Source organism: Lissotriton helveticus, chromosome 5_1 (genome assembly GCF_964261635.1).
Source record: "Lissotriton helveticus chromosome 5_1, aLisHel1.1, whole genome shotgun sequence".
Taxonomy (NCBI): domain Eukaryota; kingdom Metazoa; phylum Chordata; class Amphibia; order Caudata; family Salamandridae; genus Lissotriton; species Lissotriton helveticus.
The window spans coordinates 1,961,776,905-1,961,794,170 of NC_136065.1; the positions used below are offsets into that span (position 1 = coordinate 1,961,776,905).

The 17,266-nt window shown below is 48.2% G+C and overlaps 1 protein-coding gene across 1 annotated transcript in view; it reads right to left on the reverse strand.

Annotated features, from left to right (window-relative positions):
* PLXDC1 (plexin domain containing 1) overlaps positions 1-17,266 on the reverse strand; it is a 392,766-nt gene that overhangs the window by 84,837 nt on the left and 290,663 nt on the right. Inside the window, exons 7-8 of the mRNA XM_078645635.1 lie at positions 10,600-10,699; positions 1,938-2,033 (exon numbers count right to left, since the gene is read on the reverse strand). Of these exons, the coding sequence (XP_078501761.1) occupies positions 1,938-2,033; positions 10,600-10,699 (196 nt within the window). The remainder of the gene's footprint in view (positions 1-1,937; positions 2,034-10,599; positions 10,700-17,266) is intronic.

Sequence of the window (17,266 nt, forward strand, 5' to 3'; positions counted from 1 at the left end):
GCTGGTATGATGCTTAGAAGGGTGTAAAATTCCTGTTTCTCCAGAAAAAATAGTCATCAGTTTACTAATAATATGCATATGTTTTCTTTCTTTCAAAGAATGCTAAAATGGCATGAATGTAGGTAAGTATGTGCCTAATAACCCTAACCTGAGCACATCAGTGGTACGATTATTTACTGCACATAGTATAGTATAGTGCCTGTTGTGACTGGTACATACTGCTATTCCACTGCAGCCATGGCAAAAACATTTTTTTAATTGGTTCTAAGGCTCTAACTAAGGCATTGCACAACAGATCTGTAATAAGGCATCCAAAGATAAACTACGCTCTTTTAAGTTTACTATTGAATATTACACACTTATTAGTCACGGCTGGGGTATGTCAAGGTCGCACATGGCGTAAGCTTGTACCAAGCAGGTAGTGGGTGTGGATAGAGCACCTATAGCATGGGCAAAGATACCGCTGTACACCGAGCAGGTATTGTAATTTGGGTAATTTGTGCAGAGCATAGCTAAAACAAAGTGATGTTATCTGTGCAGGGGCACAGGTCGCCAGGAATGGATGAAAGTTATTTTTTGGCCGGGGGCCGCTTTGCATGGCCATAGGTGGGCTTTGGGCAGCCTCTGTGTCCCCAGGAGCTGAAAGTCGCGGCTGTTCCTGCTTTCTCTGTAGGCAAGGAATATGGGTTGTTCGACCACTCCCTTTGCTCATGCTGTACATAGATCTACAGTCTTGACTGGTGTGAGCACAAAGGTTTATGTGGATTTTCTCTTGGGTTCATTGTGTGTGTGTTTGCGAGGGTGACTATGTTTCCTCTTAAGATGGCATTTGGCACGGGATTTAATTCTTGTTCTTGGAGACTAATGGCTTTCATTGCATAGTATTAACAGCAAGCCCATTCTTCCTGGCATACAAGACCAGTTCCTCTAGCCTGCTTGGCGGGCCACCTTTTAGCCTGGATTAACCTAAAGTTTTGGTTCACTGTGATGCAACTTCTCAGGTTGGACCTCTGGGCACTTTGCTCCACGGCTTTAGCTCTTCCCTTACTGAGCTTCTGCTGCTGTTCCATCCCTGTCTGTTTCTGCATTTCTAGTTTGTGTATCGCTGTGTCTTTCCAGTATTTGCAGGTCTGAAAACCAAGGACCTCCTCTTGGTTTTGGCAGACAGGCGCCAAACAGCTGGACAGTGGTGGTCCTGCCTCCAACATCCCAGCTGCAGCCTGAGGACCAACGCTAGAAATGCTAGCTGTACAAGCTGGAGATGATTCCTTGACATTGTAGCGCACCCGTTCCGCTGCAGTGATGTTGGCCAAACTGCTCAATGTTGCACAGTCTGCCTGGCTAGGGTAGCATTTTTTGATCGCTCCGAAAAAAAAATCTAGGATTTGTTTTTAAAGAACATAAAAACAAATGACTCTGATGTGCTGGAAGTTTCCAGCTTCGGGCCACCAAGCAATGCATCGAGGCCCTGAACTAAAACGATGAGACTGGCTACTGAGGGGCCGCCCCAAATAGATCTGCTCCCCAAAACCAATCTTGATGGCAGATCCCTATGCTCTCGTGTTTCCAGAAAGTGGCGCTGGTGGGGCGCCACTTTAAGGATAATAGCAGCTTCTCAAGCTCTAAATGCATCAAAGAAACCATAAGGAGAGCAGATGGCACATTTGACGATTTCTGTCACTTTCGCTGTTACCCACGCTTCTGTCAGGACAGTGTGATTTCTGGATTGAGACACTTTTTCTTCAAGAAGGTAAAGGATATTACTGTCTCTTATATCTCACCCTTCACTCTGTATATATGTAATTTCCGGCATTGGAAATGTTGCTGTGTATGCTTTCTTTCAGGCATTGAGATTTTTTTTCTATTTCACAAACAACTCTAACGATGCAGATGGCATTGCTGCCCATTCCCAGCTTGTGCAGTGGTTGAATACTCACTGGGCAGTGGGGTGAACTCCACAGCTGATGAACTGGTGATCTTGCTGAGGTCCAGCTCAACCCGATGGTACTCGTAGATCGTTCTTCTCTGAGGCTCTGTGAGATAGAGAGAGAATGTCAGACCGAAGTGCGCCGCCTGCCTTGTAACATGGGGTCTACCTTCTTTATATCTGTAAATCGGTGTTGCACTGGAATCTCATCTCTGAAATCACAGTAGTGTTCCTTTAGCGTAGCAGTAGCCCACCATTTCTACCCCCTAATTGTGTTAACCTTGATTGGATTCTCCTGCAGAGTTTCAGGGAGTCCCCAAACCACAATCTCACCTTCGACCTTCTATAGGACTTTGTTGAAGTTTGGAGACCAAACACACAGGCCTACTGTAAGAAATGGGGTTACCCAAATCTCCAAGGGGGTAGCATGGAACCAAGCGGGCAGGCCAAAATTCGAGGACATGTGAAGCACTCACGCAGTACCCACAGACGACGCACCAGGCACACCACAAAAGAGGCAGGACACCAGTTTGAGTTGGAAAAAGATAAGTAGTTTAGTAGTGTTTCCAACCTGCAAGGCAAAATAAAATGCAAAACAGTAGTGTCACAACAGGGCGCCAATTGGCGCCAGAGCCAAGTGTATAAAGAGGGGATTATTCACATGGGAAGTAAGGGCTGAGTCTATAAGTCCATGCTGCAAATAAAGAAGGATGTTTAAAATGACATTAGATCTGGGGCCAATCTGGGGGGCCAACTCAGACTCTCATCCTTAGGGGTAGGCTGTAAATGCAAAATACCACATTAGCATAGTTATACATCATGCACAATAACGCCAACCCAACCCCTGTAAGGGAAAAACATCAGGGCTTCACAGTACATCATAAATAGGAGCACCTGTAATAAATCAGCACAGCTGGCCCATTAACCTGGGACATAACCATGGGCCTGGAATAACACGTCAGGCCAACCTATTGACCAACATTAGGCAGAACATACCTCACCCAGCAGTAATATCAGGTAGGGGCCCTCCTCATAGACCAGGAACACCTGTAAGGAAACAGCTAGGCTCCCTCTACCATCAAACTAGGGATATCAAACATCAGGGTGTACACAGCAGCCAACCCTCCGCATGAACATTTAGGCGTACACATTATTGAGCAATGTTAGGCATTAAACCATGAGCATGAGCCTAATCCTCCCCACTGGTGCATCATCTAATGAAGGCTCCCTAGGCATCTGTCCCCTCCTGGCCCACTCAAGCCAACCTCTATTGGGGCGTGCCCTTAGGCCCACTTGATCAGGTGAGCCCGATGGCCAAGCTCTGGGATCTATCTCTGCAACAGGGGATGAGGCTCTAGACAAGAAAGAACTAATACTGTCCCCTCTCCGATGCAGGGATGCAACAGCTCACAACAGAGTCCTAGCCCTGGGGCCGGGCACCGGCAATGTGCCCCGGTGCAGCCCCACCAAGTCCCGTCAGGGCCCCCACTCACCGGCAGTCCAGGGCCTCCATCGGGGTAGGGCAGGCACCGACAATGTGCCTCGAGGCCCGGGCTTTGCTGTCCCCCACGGGGCTCCCTCGTGGCTGCAGTCCTTCTCCCTTCCGTGATTCACCCGGACCTTTAGGGACACTGCAGGCAGGGTAGCAGACACAGAACTCTCCCTCCTCACGTGGGCGAGCGCGGATCTCCACAGCGGAGGGGCCAGGCACCGACAGAGTGCCTCGCGGCCCCCTCCCTTTGGTCTCCTCGGACCGGCACGGCGCTAGGGGCTCTCTTCTGTGGAGGGGGCAAGCATCGACAGAGTGCCTTGATGCCCCCTCCTCTCTCACGACAACCGGGCCCCTCCTTCCTCACGGGGGCCCGGGACTCACAGGCAGCCTCCGCGAGGCTTTAGGCGCAGTCGGGGCTTTCTCCGGAGCACAGAGGGGCCCCACACTGGTACTTCACCTGGGTCCCCCCTTTCCTCACGGGGACCCAGGGCTTCCGGGCGCTCCTCTTTCCGGGCTGCCGGCCGGCAGCCAATCCCTGCGCGGCCTTCAGGGGGCACGGCCGCGCAGGCCAATCCGTTCGCGGCGGTGGCGGGGGCGGGCCGATGACGCGGTCAGGCCCCCGTCACGTGATGCGGTAGACGGCGGCCTCAGGGCCTAGCGCGGCCCTTCCTTCACTTCGGCGGCCCTCTCCTGGCACCGGGGGCCACCGCGACGATGCCGAACACGGCGGGGGTCTCCTTGGGGGCACCGCGGCGCTGACGACGGCCACAATAAGGGGTAGGCTCCCTTTATTTAATTATTTATTTGACGGTATTCACAACGCGCCGAAACGAGGGTTGGCTCCTCAGTAAAGGGCGCTATCCTCGGAGCACAGCTCCTCCTTCGGCCCACTCAGCTTCCAGGGGCAACAGTACTCCGGGGGCCACACCAGCCCCAGCGCTTCCACACACAGCGCTATGCAGGCAGGCTTTACTGTACTAGGGGGCCACAACAGTCCCAGGGCCCAGCGCTTCGGGGCCTCACAGCACTTCAGCCAGCAACAGTCATGGGGCACAGTGCTTTAACAGGTCGCAGTCCCTCGGGGGCACAATCCTCCCCGGGCAGCTCCTCACGACTCAGCACTTCCACAGGGGCCACAGCTTCACCCTGGGGGGGCAGACAGTCCCACACCCGCTCCTCAGGGGCACACTCCTCACCTCCTGGGCGCTTCTTCCTCGCAGCACTGGCGTAATTCCCGGTCCCCACAGTGTCAGGGACCTGGATAGGGGCCCTCCCTTGTCAGGGGCCCAGGGGACAGTAGAGTAGGGGTTTTTAGGGGTGCACGGCCCAGCTCACAGGCCCATGTGGCGGTAGCTCCTCGCAGCAGGTCCCCTCTCTTTCTTGTCCCAGCGCTGACTGACTCTCTGGTGGCACATCCCCCTTACTTATACCCTCCTCCCTGGCAGTGCCAGAACCTTCTAGAATGTTGGCAAACTAGCCTAAACTGGCTCAAGGGGAGGGGGTGAGCACCCTGGGTGCCAGGCTTTCCCTCCAAATGCTAGGGGTAGATGGGCAATAATAGCTAGACTGCTGACCTATGGCAGTACAGTGGCAAAACCCATGGCCATGGCATCCATTTTAAATACAGTACATTTTAGTCAGGTGCATTTTTAAAATGGGGAAATTTACAAGTGCTCACACCATTACATGACATTACATTTTTAACAAGGTGTCTCACACCACTCATGGCCTATACAGGTTTAACCGCATGCGCGCTAGCGAAATTCCGCTCCTGTGCTGAGTTTTTTAAAACCGCACTTTACATGACGAGCTGGGCTCGTCATGAGCGTGCGAGGAGGCTACCTCATGACGAGCCCAGCTCGTCATCAGCGTCGAAGGGGTTAATCCCATGGGGGAGACATTTCAAATTGGAGGGGCAAAAGCGAAAATTTTGGGGGGAAAAGGCCAAGTCCAACACCTACCTACTACTGACATCACACACAAATTGCAGAATATGAATATACAGGCCAATGTTATACCTGGTTTGGCAACCTTAGCCCCCGATGATTAAGGCTGTGGGGCTAATTCGGTTTCAGTTAGACCCTGAAAAGTAATTTCAACTCAGGTCTTATATGTCTATGTAATAATTCCACATTGAGATTTGCCCATGTGCAAATTACACACACCGGGCTACTGGCCTGTACATTTTTGATACACAAAACCTGGAGAGAACCTTGTTCGCAAACAGCATGAAACATTCACTTGTACACCTTGGAACATACAAATCAGAATTTCTCACCTTGGGCAAACATATTTTCACTCTATTTGCCAATGAGAACCTGGCCCTGTTTTAACTGCTGTAAACTTGTTGGCGAATGGCACAGAATATGTAACTGTTGCTGCTCCACACAAGACGGAAAGCTAACAGATGAGAGTATCCTGTAGCCCTTAAGAGAGAAGGAGCATGATTTCGTAGTCACACCACGCCTCAGGAAACGATACTGTCTCCTCATAAACAAACATGTTCAATTCAATTCAAACTCCTCACTCACACACTACATGACTCGGGTCCCACCTACCTGAATAGTCACATCTCATTCCAGCAACCACCCAAACCCCTCTGCTACTTAGGACTCCTGCTCGCACCCATCCACACATATATAGAACTAGGTCAGGAGAACGGGCATTCATTTACATCGCTACTAAAGCGTGGAACAACCTCCCACTCTATATCAGAGCCTCCTCCTCTCTTCTTAAATTCTGCAAGAAGCTGAGGACCTGGCTTTCCAATTAATTAACCTATTATAGGCAAGGCTAGGCACACACACCTGCTCAGCACCAGGATATCATTGTGGGTGGTAGTGCACTTTACATCACAAAAATAGAACCCTGCTATGTTAAGGAGACTAACCCTCGACTGAAGAAAACAGAGTTTTCTTAGTAAAACCCTCACTCACCTGGATTAGCCCTTGGTGGCATGCTTCCTCATCGAGTCCATCCCGTTCCGCTACAGAGTGGGGCGTGCTGTGACTTACGAACTATGCGGGAGTACTTAAGTGAATATGCAGTGATAAAGGAAATGTTAAAAAATAGGAGTGGGAGTGGGGGGTTTCTGTGCTGGAGTGTATCTTAAAAAACGTGGCTAGTAGGTGTAGCCTATTTATTCTGGAGGGTTAGTCTGCTCGGCATAACTGGGTTATTGTTCAGTGATGTATTACATGTTGTGGAGGACGAACCTAGCATATCCTCTCACTCCCTCCCCCCTTTTTGTGATGTAGGTACTGTACTTTAGACATCCACTTAACATAGCATACCATTGTATTTCAATTCTAGCCTGCACACTGCAACAACTCTCTTAGCAGGTCAGAGACGAACGGGGAGTGACAGTAGAGGCAAAATAACAGAAACACTTATAATAATGGGAAATTTTATTCTACTTTCAAGTGCTTCCAAAGCAGGAAGTAGGTAAATCTGGGGCAGCACTGATTTCCATGACCTTGTAGAGAAGGGACTACCACACTTGACAGCAAACGTGGACTGTGGCATAATAAACAGATGAGCATCCGCTGATTTCTGGGACCTATGAAGACATTTTATCACACATATCACAAGCCAGTCACTTAGGAAATATGAACGTCATGACCCTATTATCGCAGAATGATGTTAATTGTGGATAAAACCGAGAGCTTTACAAAGTGGATCAAGACAGAAAAAAAGCACCATGAGCTACCGAGGTGAATTAATTCGCATTAACATCAGCATGCCATAGACAGACTACGTTTCTACTCTTTTAGCAAAACCTGAAGTGATGATGATATAGTATTGCAAGTGTAGGTAGATGGAATCTGACAATGGCTCAGCATCATTACCTCGGTCTTGGCCCAGTTCATTTTGAGGCACAGAGACCCATTAAACCCCAACTGAATGAAGGCTCTCGGATTCTGCAACAAATACCTCTAGAAAGGATGGATAAGGGCCCTGATTCATAAAGGTAAATGTACACTTTGTGTAAGTTTATGATTGTTTCCTACTCATACAGGTATTTTACGAGTAGTATCTTTACAATTGCAGAGTCTCCACACATAAGATAGGACTGTCCTATATTTTGATGTGCAGAGACTCCTCAGTCATAAAGATACTACTCGTAAAATACTTGTGAATGGCAACCAATCGTAAATCTACACAAAAGTGTGATTTTCCCATTGTGAATCAGGCCCAAAGTGCCTGTTTTCTGTGTAAGAGTGGAATCTCGTATGTCGGTCCCTGACTGCAGTCAGGTTTGTATGCACAAATATGCTAAATACCTGGATGAATCAGGACCCAGGATAAATACTTCTCTCCACAATGACAGAGCATGGTGTACTAGTCCCTATTCTCTTATACTACTCATCCTCAGATAGAAAAGAGCAGACGACCCAAGAAACATGTGGCCGCAAATCTAGTCAGTCCAACAGAAGGGCATGTTTAGCCATATGAACATCTACAGCCGATTCTAACATAAATCCGTTGTTTATTAGAACAGGAATATCATCCTGGGCAACTACCAGCGCAATCTCTGTCCCGTGACGGGCAGTGTTCTGACAACTGCTAATCCAGGACAACTTGTTCTTCCACAGAAAGCTGATGTTGTGCCACCGCCATATTCCTGCCGCCCTATGGGATGTCAGACATAGGGCGGAAGCAGCTTCACATCCCAGATCTGCAGTGGTTTTTTTCAGTAGGTATGTTTGGATGACGCTCTTAAGGGTATTGAGTATTACCCCAGCTCGAAGCGAATAATTAACAGAATTAGTTACAATAGGAGACAACATCGCTGGAACCTCCAAGGCTAAAACAGTTGGCTTTGCAGCTCTGGGCACCATTATTGCAACAGACTGTAAATCTCTTCAGTAGGGTCAGGGTAGAAGGAGCACCTATTGTCATCAAAGAGTGCAGTCATACATTCAGGTGGAGATGGTGTGGCACAACGTTTAGATCACCTGCTGGCGATATCCATCTGAATAGTAGTGATTTTCTATACGAAAATTATTTAGAATTTAACTCTTCGCAGATCAAGGTGAAAGGCTTCCACAAGTACTGATTAATCAATGGCCATTTATAAAGCGCACAGCTACCTCGACCGAGGTGTCCCGGCGCTAGCACCACAGATGAAACAGGAATGACTAAAAATGAGAAACAACAAGACCAAAATGTGTAAGAAAAATATGAACAGCAAGGCGTGATAAAAATACAAGTCTTCCCTAGGATGAACAAATCTTTAGTGAAGTGGCTACATTGACATAGTTGAAGTGGAAGCACTGCAGTATATCTAATTTTAACCCTGACCCCTGAGTGACTCCCTTCTTTGGCTGTCTTCATAGTCGAGGGAGTAGACTCATCATTTGCTTGTCTAAGAATACTTCAAAGAGTTCCAAAGACAGGGCAAGATCTGTGTGCTTTTAATCATTACCATGACCTCTAGCCATTCAAAATTCATAGCGATTACATGAGGCAAGGAAATATCCCTATCCTACTCACTCGGAGTTCAGCTGAAGATCAAATTGTTTCCTTCCACATTTATAATAGGGGACCCTAATTACCACAAGACAGGAAGGTGAATAAAAACCCTCTTTGATCACTGTTAATGTAAATTAATATACCAGGAGATAAGGGACATTTTGACCTAAAGATATTTTAGTTATAATAGCGGAAAGAAATAGCCATCACTAGGTAGAAGTGTCTCGTTTTTCATGTAAGCCACAGTGGCAGTAATTCTCTTAGCTGCTGAAGTCTCACAGCAGAAAACCACTAAATGTGGAAACTGCACAAAGCCACAACAGTTAGCATGAAGTTAACACCAGAGTAAAGACATGAAATAGGAATAGCAAGGCTGGCTGATGCCAGACAGCAGGAAGAATGGATGAAATGGGGTTTCAAGTGTAAAGCTAAATTCTAATTCCTGCCTCCAGACCCTGAACGCCCTGCCCAAGAGAAATTCAAAGCTCAGATTAGCCAATCAGTCTTCTTCCTTCCCCATCACTACACTCCAAGAACAGGAGGCTCAGGCATGACAAGTCGTTAAAGTAGAGCAGCTCTGTTTTGCCATTCAGTTTCCAGAGCCGTGAGAGGTTCACTCCAAGCCTACCAGACAGCCAAGCTCAGAAGGTCAAATGTACACAGCACATCGCTAAATCAAGACAAGCGGTTTTGGCAGCCACAGAAAATAAACACTGCTGTCATCAGTTACTTTCCATCGGAAACGCCTTCCCCTCTCTGGACCTTGAGGAGTGCTCCATAGACATTTGCAAAAGAAGTATGTTTGCTCTTGGAGCCAAATGAAAACACTCTAAATATCTCAATTTTGGGGAATTGTGCCAGAGATCGCCCAGATAGGATACTGAATTATTATAGGGACTTATGGGTTTTGTCAGCGCTAACCTCTTTGTATATACATTTCTTTACCATGCTATTCATCTGAAATGTAGCTTGCATGTTCTTAGAATATTAGTTCCCTGCCTCTCGCTGTGCTTGATTACATTTTACAGATCTGTTTACAAATTCATAATGCTTAGTAAAAGAGTCATATATATATATATATATATATATATATATATAATATATATATATATATGCATACATACATATATGTGTGTGTGCAGATATGTTAGAATTCCTTTAATATCCCAGAGAGACTGAGGCGTAGAGACATTCTCAAGGTATATCATGTGGCATAGTAGGTGTTCAGTGGTTCAATACAGAGATAAGGTATTTCAGATTTCAATGTTGGTTCGATTACGGGCCAGTAGATGTGAACTCTCAGCCGGAGTGACGAGTCAAAGAGTGATGATGTCCAGTTTCTATGTATTCTCTCATATCCCATCCCTTTTCCTTGGTCTCCTGATATCATCATATTCCTATTGTGCATGGTTGACTGTAGACATGGAGAAATGCGTTACAGTTCATTGCTCTTGCTGGATCTGGAATTCATGTTAGTTAATTCTGACCATTCTCTATCACCTTCTTCTCCATTGATCACCTCATTTATCAGTCAGCTGTTTCTTGTGTATTACCTTCTTTAAACTGGTCTCAACTATTTGTTCCCAGCTACCATCACCTTTTTTTTCCATCCACATCCATCGCCTATCTATGAGAACCTTTAACTCATCCTTGCCCTCACTCTGTCTCCTTACAAGGCTGGGGAGCCATCTAACCAGTGACTTACCAGGCACATCAGGAGATGGGTTGAGGATCATGAATGCATCTGAGAGACCCGCTTTGACAGGGTGCAGTGTTGGACTGATCTCTTGGACTGATACTGGTACCTGCAAGAGAAGGTGTCACGGGTCCATGAATAGTCCAGCAGCACAACCACCATAATCCCAAGTCTTAATCATCAACCACATCATCTTAGGCGTTACCTATGCCCAGACCTCCATCACATGCCCTTCCCATGCCTATGCCTTCTTTGAGAAACATTTGAAACTTGCAAGGTTCCATCGTATGCACAGGGACTCTGCATCTTTTGCTCTGTATGGCCATTTTTAGGTCTCGCGACCTGTCAATGCGCATGCGCATTGAGCTGAGCGAGACTATAGGGGCTTAAAGAGACTTTAACTAACTGGCGATTTGAAGCTGTGCCCGTGCGCTTTTAGGTCAATGCGCAAGCGTTTCATTTTTCGGTAATTTGACCGGAGGTGACGGGCTGCCAGGAGCAAGGAGCAGGGAGGCCGACTACAACTAAAAAGAGAACTACACAATCACGTGATTATTCCCAGTCAAGTGATATGTTGCCCGCTGATTTTCGATCGCATCAAAGAAGATCAAGATAACAGCGCCGTTTGAATCCCTATTTATCTGGTAAAGAACCGCCCCAGTGATAATCATTACGGTGGCTCCTCCTGGCAGCAATACCCAACAAGAATATAGCAGACCAACAGGTCCATAGACACTTCCTGAAGCCCGCCTATTAATGCAGCTGGCTACTAAATGAATATTGGATCAATACCTAAATTAAAGAGATCTATCACACCTGTTAATTGAATACGGCAGATGGTGATTCTTCTTGTATCGATAAACCCTTAGAAAACGTCTGGGGATAGTCAGTACCCTCCAGCAGAGCCATTCTTACTTTTCTGGAATAAGAATCAGTCCTGAAGAAGGTGTTCAAAGAAAAAAAACGAAACGCCGCGTCGACTTTTGTGATTCTTTTCGTTTTTAATTATGTTGTATAAAAGTCAATGTTTTTGTATGAGGTACACTTGTCCAAATTGAACATGGTTTTTTAATTGTTTTCAATTTTGTACATGAATTATAATTGATTGTGTTATTTGATTTTATTAAATAAATTTGAAATAAGAGTTTTTTACCAAACATGTGTTGCGATATGTCTCAGATATCTTTATAGCCTGAAGTACTTTGTATTGTTGAACATCTGTCCCCTATGTCCTGTTGCATCTTTGCCTTTCCCGCCTATTAAGCTGGCATGCTGTCTATAGTTAGATACCTTCAGTAATAATACTGAACCTGGATATATCCTCTGATGTCCATTTTGTAATTGGGACTTTTTCTTTTGACACGTGCGCTTTTAGGTCAATGCGCAAGCGCATTGACCTAAAATGCGCGTGCACAGCATCAAATCGTCAGCCATCTGTTGCCCAGCTTGGTGCCGCTCCACCCCCTGCGGCATCAAAGGCTTTCACGGCCGGCCGGCCGTGCTTTCAGTTTCACGAGCGCTGCATTGTTTTCACGGCCGGCCTCCGGCCGTGACTCGCATTTCTCCTTCCTTCGTGCCCAGCCCCCCTCCCAGCGCTGCCTTGTTTAGTCCATGTGAACAATTTATTTATAGCACTTGAAGGTGATACAAACTGTCTATGCTGCGGGGTCCCCGCACTGCCTGTCTTTGTGCCAAAAGTCATCATCCACGTTTTAACAGTCCAGTGTCTCTAAAAGTGGGTCACGTACTTCACCCGGTGTATATGCTTATAACTCCTCACGCATCTAAACATGCCTCATGCTCCATTCTCTTTTTCAGTGTACCTGAGGCGCCTCACCCTATCCGTCTGTGCCTCAAGCGCCTCACCCTTTCTGTACACACCTCAAGCTTCTAACTCACGGTCTATATGACTGAGGCTCCTAACCCTATGTATATATTCCGCATCCCTCCTCATCCTCTCTTTGTATAACCTGGCATAGCTCAAGCTCCTCACCTCTCGGCATATACCTCAAGCGCTTCATCACCCTGTGTACATGCCTCGAGTTCCAGCTCACCCTGTGTATATATATTCCTCAAACTGATCCTTATTGTATAAACCAGCTGTAGCTTCCTGAAGCTCCTCACCCTGTATATATGCCTCGAGCTCCTACCTTGTACCACCACCACCACCAGTACTACCACCACCAGTACTACCACTATCAGTACCACCATCACCAGTACCACCCCCACCAATACCACCAGTACCAGTACTACCACCACCAGTAACACAACCACCAACACCACCAGTACTTCCAATAACACCACCACCACCAGTACTACCACCACCAGTACCACCACCACCAATACCACCACTACCAGTACTACCACCACCACCAGTACTACCACCACCAGTACCACCTCCACCAATACCACCACTACTACCACCACCAATATCACCACTACCAGTACTACTACCACCAGTACCACCACTATCAGTACTACCACCACCAGTACCAGCACCACCACTACCAGTACTACCACCAATACCACCACTACCAGTACTACTACAACCAGAACCACCACCACCACCACCAGTACTACCACCACAGTACCACCACCACCACCAATACTACCACTATCAGTACCACCACCACCAGTACCACCACTACCAGTACCACCACCACCACCACCAATACTACCACTACCAGTACCACCACCACCAATACTACCACTACCAGTACCACCACCACCACCAATACTACCACTACCAGTACCACCACCACCAATACTACCACTACCAGTACCACCACCACCAATACTACCAGTAGCACCACCACCAGTACTACCAGTACCACCACCACCACCAACACTACCAATACCACCACCAATACTACCAATACCACCACCACCACCAGTACTACCACCACCAGTACCACCACCACCACCAATACTACCACCACCACCAATACTACCACTACCAGTACCACCAACACCACTACTACCACTACCAGTACCACCACTACCAGTACTACCACCACCATCAATACTACCACTACCAGTACCACCAGTACCACCACCACCAGTACTACCACTACCAGTACCACCACCACCAATACTACCAGTACCACCACCACCACCACCAGTACTACCAGTACCACCACCACCAGTACTACCACTACCGGTACCACCACCAGTACTACCACTACCAGTACCACCACCACCAGTACTACCACTACCAGTACTACCACCACCAGTACTACCACCACCAGTACCACCACCTCCAGTACTACCACTACTACCACTACCAGTACGACCACCACCAGTACTACCAGTACTACCACCACCAATACTACCAGTACTACCACCACCAGTACTACCACTACTACAGCCACCAGTACTACCACCACTACAGCCACCAGTACTACCACTACCACAAGTACTACCACCACCACCAGTACTACCAGTACCACCACCACCAGTACTACCAATACCAGTACTACCACTACCAGTACCACAACCACCACCACCACCAGTACCACCACCACCAGTACTACCACCACCAGTACTACCAGTACCACCACCACCAGTACTACCACTACCACCATCACCACCAGTACTACCAGTACTACAGCCACCAGTACTACCACTACCACCACCACCAGTACTACCAGTACCACGACCACCAGTACTACCACTACCAGAACTACCACTACCAGTACCACCACCACCAGTGCTACCACCACCAGTACCACCACCACCAGTACTACCACTACCAGTACTACGGCCAGCAGTACCACCACCACCAATGCTACTGCTACCAGTACCACCACCACCAGTACTACCACTACCAGTACCACCACCACCACCAATACTACCACTACCAGTACCACCACCACCACCAATACTACCACTACCAGTACCACCACCACCAATACCACCACTACCAGTACTACCACCACCACCAGTACTACCACCACCAGTACCACCTCCACCAATACCACCACTACTACCACCACCAATATCACCACTACCAGTACTACTACCACCAGTACCACCACATCAGTACTACCACCACCAGTACCACCACCACCACTACCAGTACTACCACCAATACCACCACTACCAGTACTACTACCACACCACCAGTACTGCAACAACCAGAACCACCACCACCACCACCAGTACTACCACCACAGTAGCACCACCACCACCAATACTACCACTATCAGTACCACCACTACCACTAATACTACCACTACCAGTACCACCACCACCACCAATACTACCACTATCAGTACCACCACCACCAGTACTACCACTACCAGTACCACCACCACCACCAATACTACCACTACCAGTACCACCACCACCAATACTACCACTACCAGTACCACCACCACCAATACTACCAGTACCACCACCACCAGTACTACCAGTACCACCACCAACACTACCAATACCACCACCAATACTACCAATACCCCCACCACCACCAGTACTACCACCACCAGTACCACCACCACCACCAATACTACCACCACCACCAATACTACTACCACCACCAATACTACCACTACCAGTACCACCAACACCAGTACTACCAGTACCACCACTACCAGTACCACCACCACCAATACTACCACTACCAGTACCACCAGTACCACCACCACCAGTACTACCACTACCAGTACCACCACCACCAATACTACCAGTGCCACCACCACCAATACTACCACTACCAGTACCACCACCACCACCACCACCAGTACTACCAGTACCACCACCACCAGTACTACCACTACCGGTACCACCACCAGTACTACCACTACCAGTACCACCACCACCAGTACTACCACTACCAGTACCACCACCACCAGTACCACCACTACCAGTACTACCACCACCAGTACTACCACCACCAGTACTACCACCACCAGTACCACCACCTCCAGTACTACCACTACTACCACTACCAGTACCACCACCACCAGTACTACCAGTACCACCACCACCAGTACTACCACTACCAGTACCACCACCACCAGTACTACCACTACCAGTACCACCACCACCACCACCAGTACTACCAGTACTACCACCACCAGTACTACCAGTACTACCACCACCAGTACTACCACTACTACAGCCACCAGTACTACCACTATACCACTACTACAGCCACCAGTACTACCACTACCACCAGTACTACCACCACCACCAGTACTACCAGTACCACCACCACCAGTACTACCACTACCAGTACTACCACTACCAGTACTACCAGTACCACTATCACCAGTACCACCACCACCAGTACTACCACCACCAGTACTACCAGTACCACCACCACCAGTACTACCACTACCACCATCACCACCAGTACTACCAGTACTACAGCCACCAGTACTACCACTACCACCACCACCAGTACTACCAGTACCATGACCACCAGTACTACCACTACCAGTACTACCACTACCAGTACCACCACCACCAGTACTACCACCACCAGTACCACCACCACCAGTACTACCACTACCAGTACTACGGCCAGCAGTACCACCACCACCAATGCTACTGCTACCAGTACCACCACCACCAGTACTACCGCTACCAGTACCACCACCACCAATACTACCACTACCAGTACCACCACCACCAATACTACCACTACCAGTACCACCACCACCACCAATACTACCACTACCAGTACCACCACCACCAATACCACCACTACCACCACCACCAGTACTACCAGTACCACCTCCACCAATACCACCACTACTACCACCACCAATATCACCACTACCAGTACTACTACCACCAGTACCACCACTATCAGTACTACCACCACCAGTACCACCACCACCACTACCAGTACTACCACCAATACCACCACTACCAGTACTACCACCACACCACCAGTACTACTACAACCAGAACCACCACCACCACCACCAGTACTACCACCACAGTACCACCACCACCACCAATACTACCACTATCAGTACCACCAGTACCACTAATACTACCACTACCAGTACCACCACCCCCACCAATACTACCACTATCAGTACCACCACCACCAGTACTACCACTACCAGTACCACCACCACCACCACCACCAATACTACCACTACCAGTACCACCACCACCAATACTACCACTACCAGTACCACCACCACCAATACTACCAGTACCACCACCACCAGTACTACCAGTACCACCACCAACACTACCAATACCACCACCAATACTACCAATACCACCACCACCACCAGTACTACCACCACCAGTACCACCACCACCACCAATACTACCACCACCACCAATACTACCACTACCAGTACCACCAACACCAGTACTACCACTACCAGTACCACCACTACCAGTACCACCACCACCAATACTACCACTACCAGTACCACCACCACCAGTACTACCACTACCAGTACCACCACCACCAATACTACCAGTGCCACCACCACCAATACTACCACTACCAGTACCACCACCACCACCACCAGTACTACCAGTACCACCACCACCAGTACTACCACTACCGGTACCACCACCAGTACTACCACTACCAGTACCACCACCACCAGTACTACCACTACCAGTACCACCACCACCAGTACCACCACTACCAGTACTACCACCACCAGTACTACCACCACCAGTACTACCACCACCA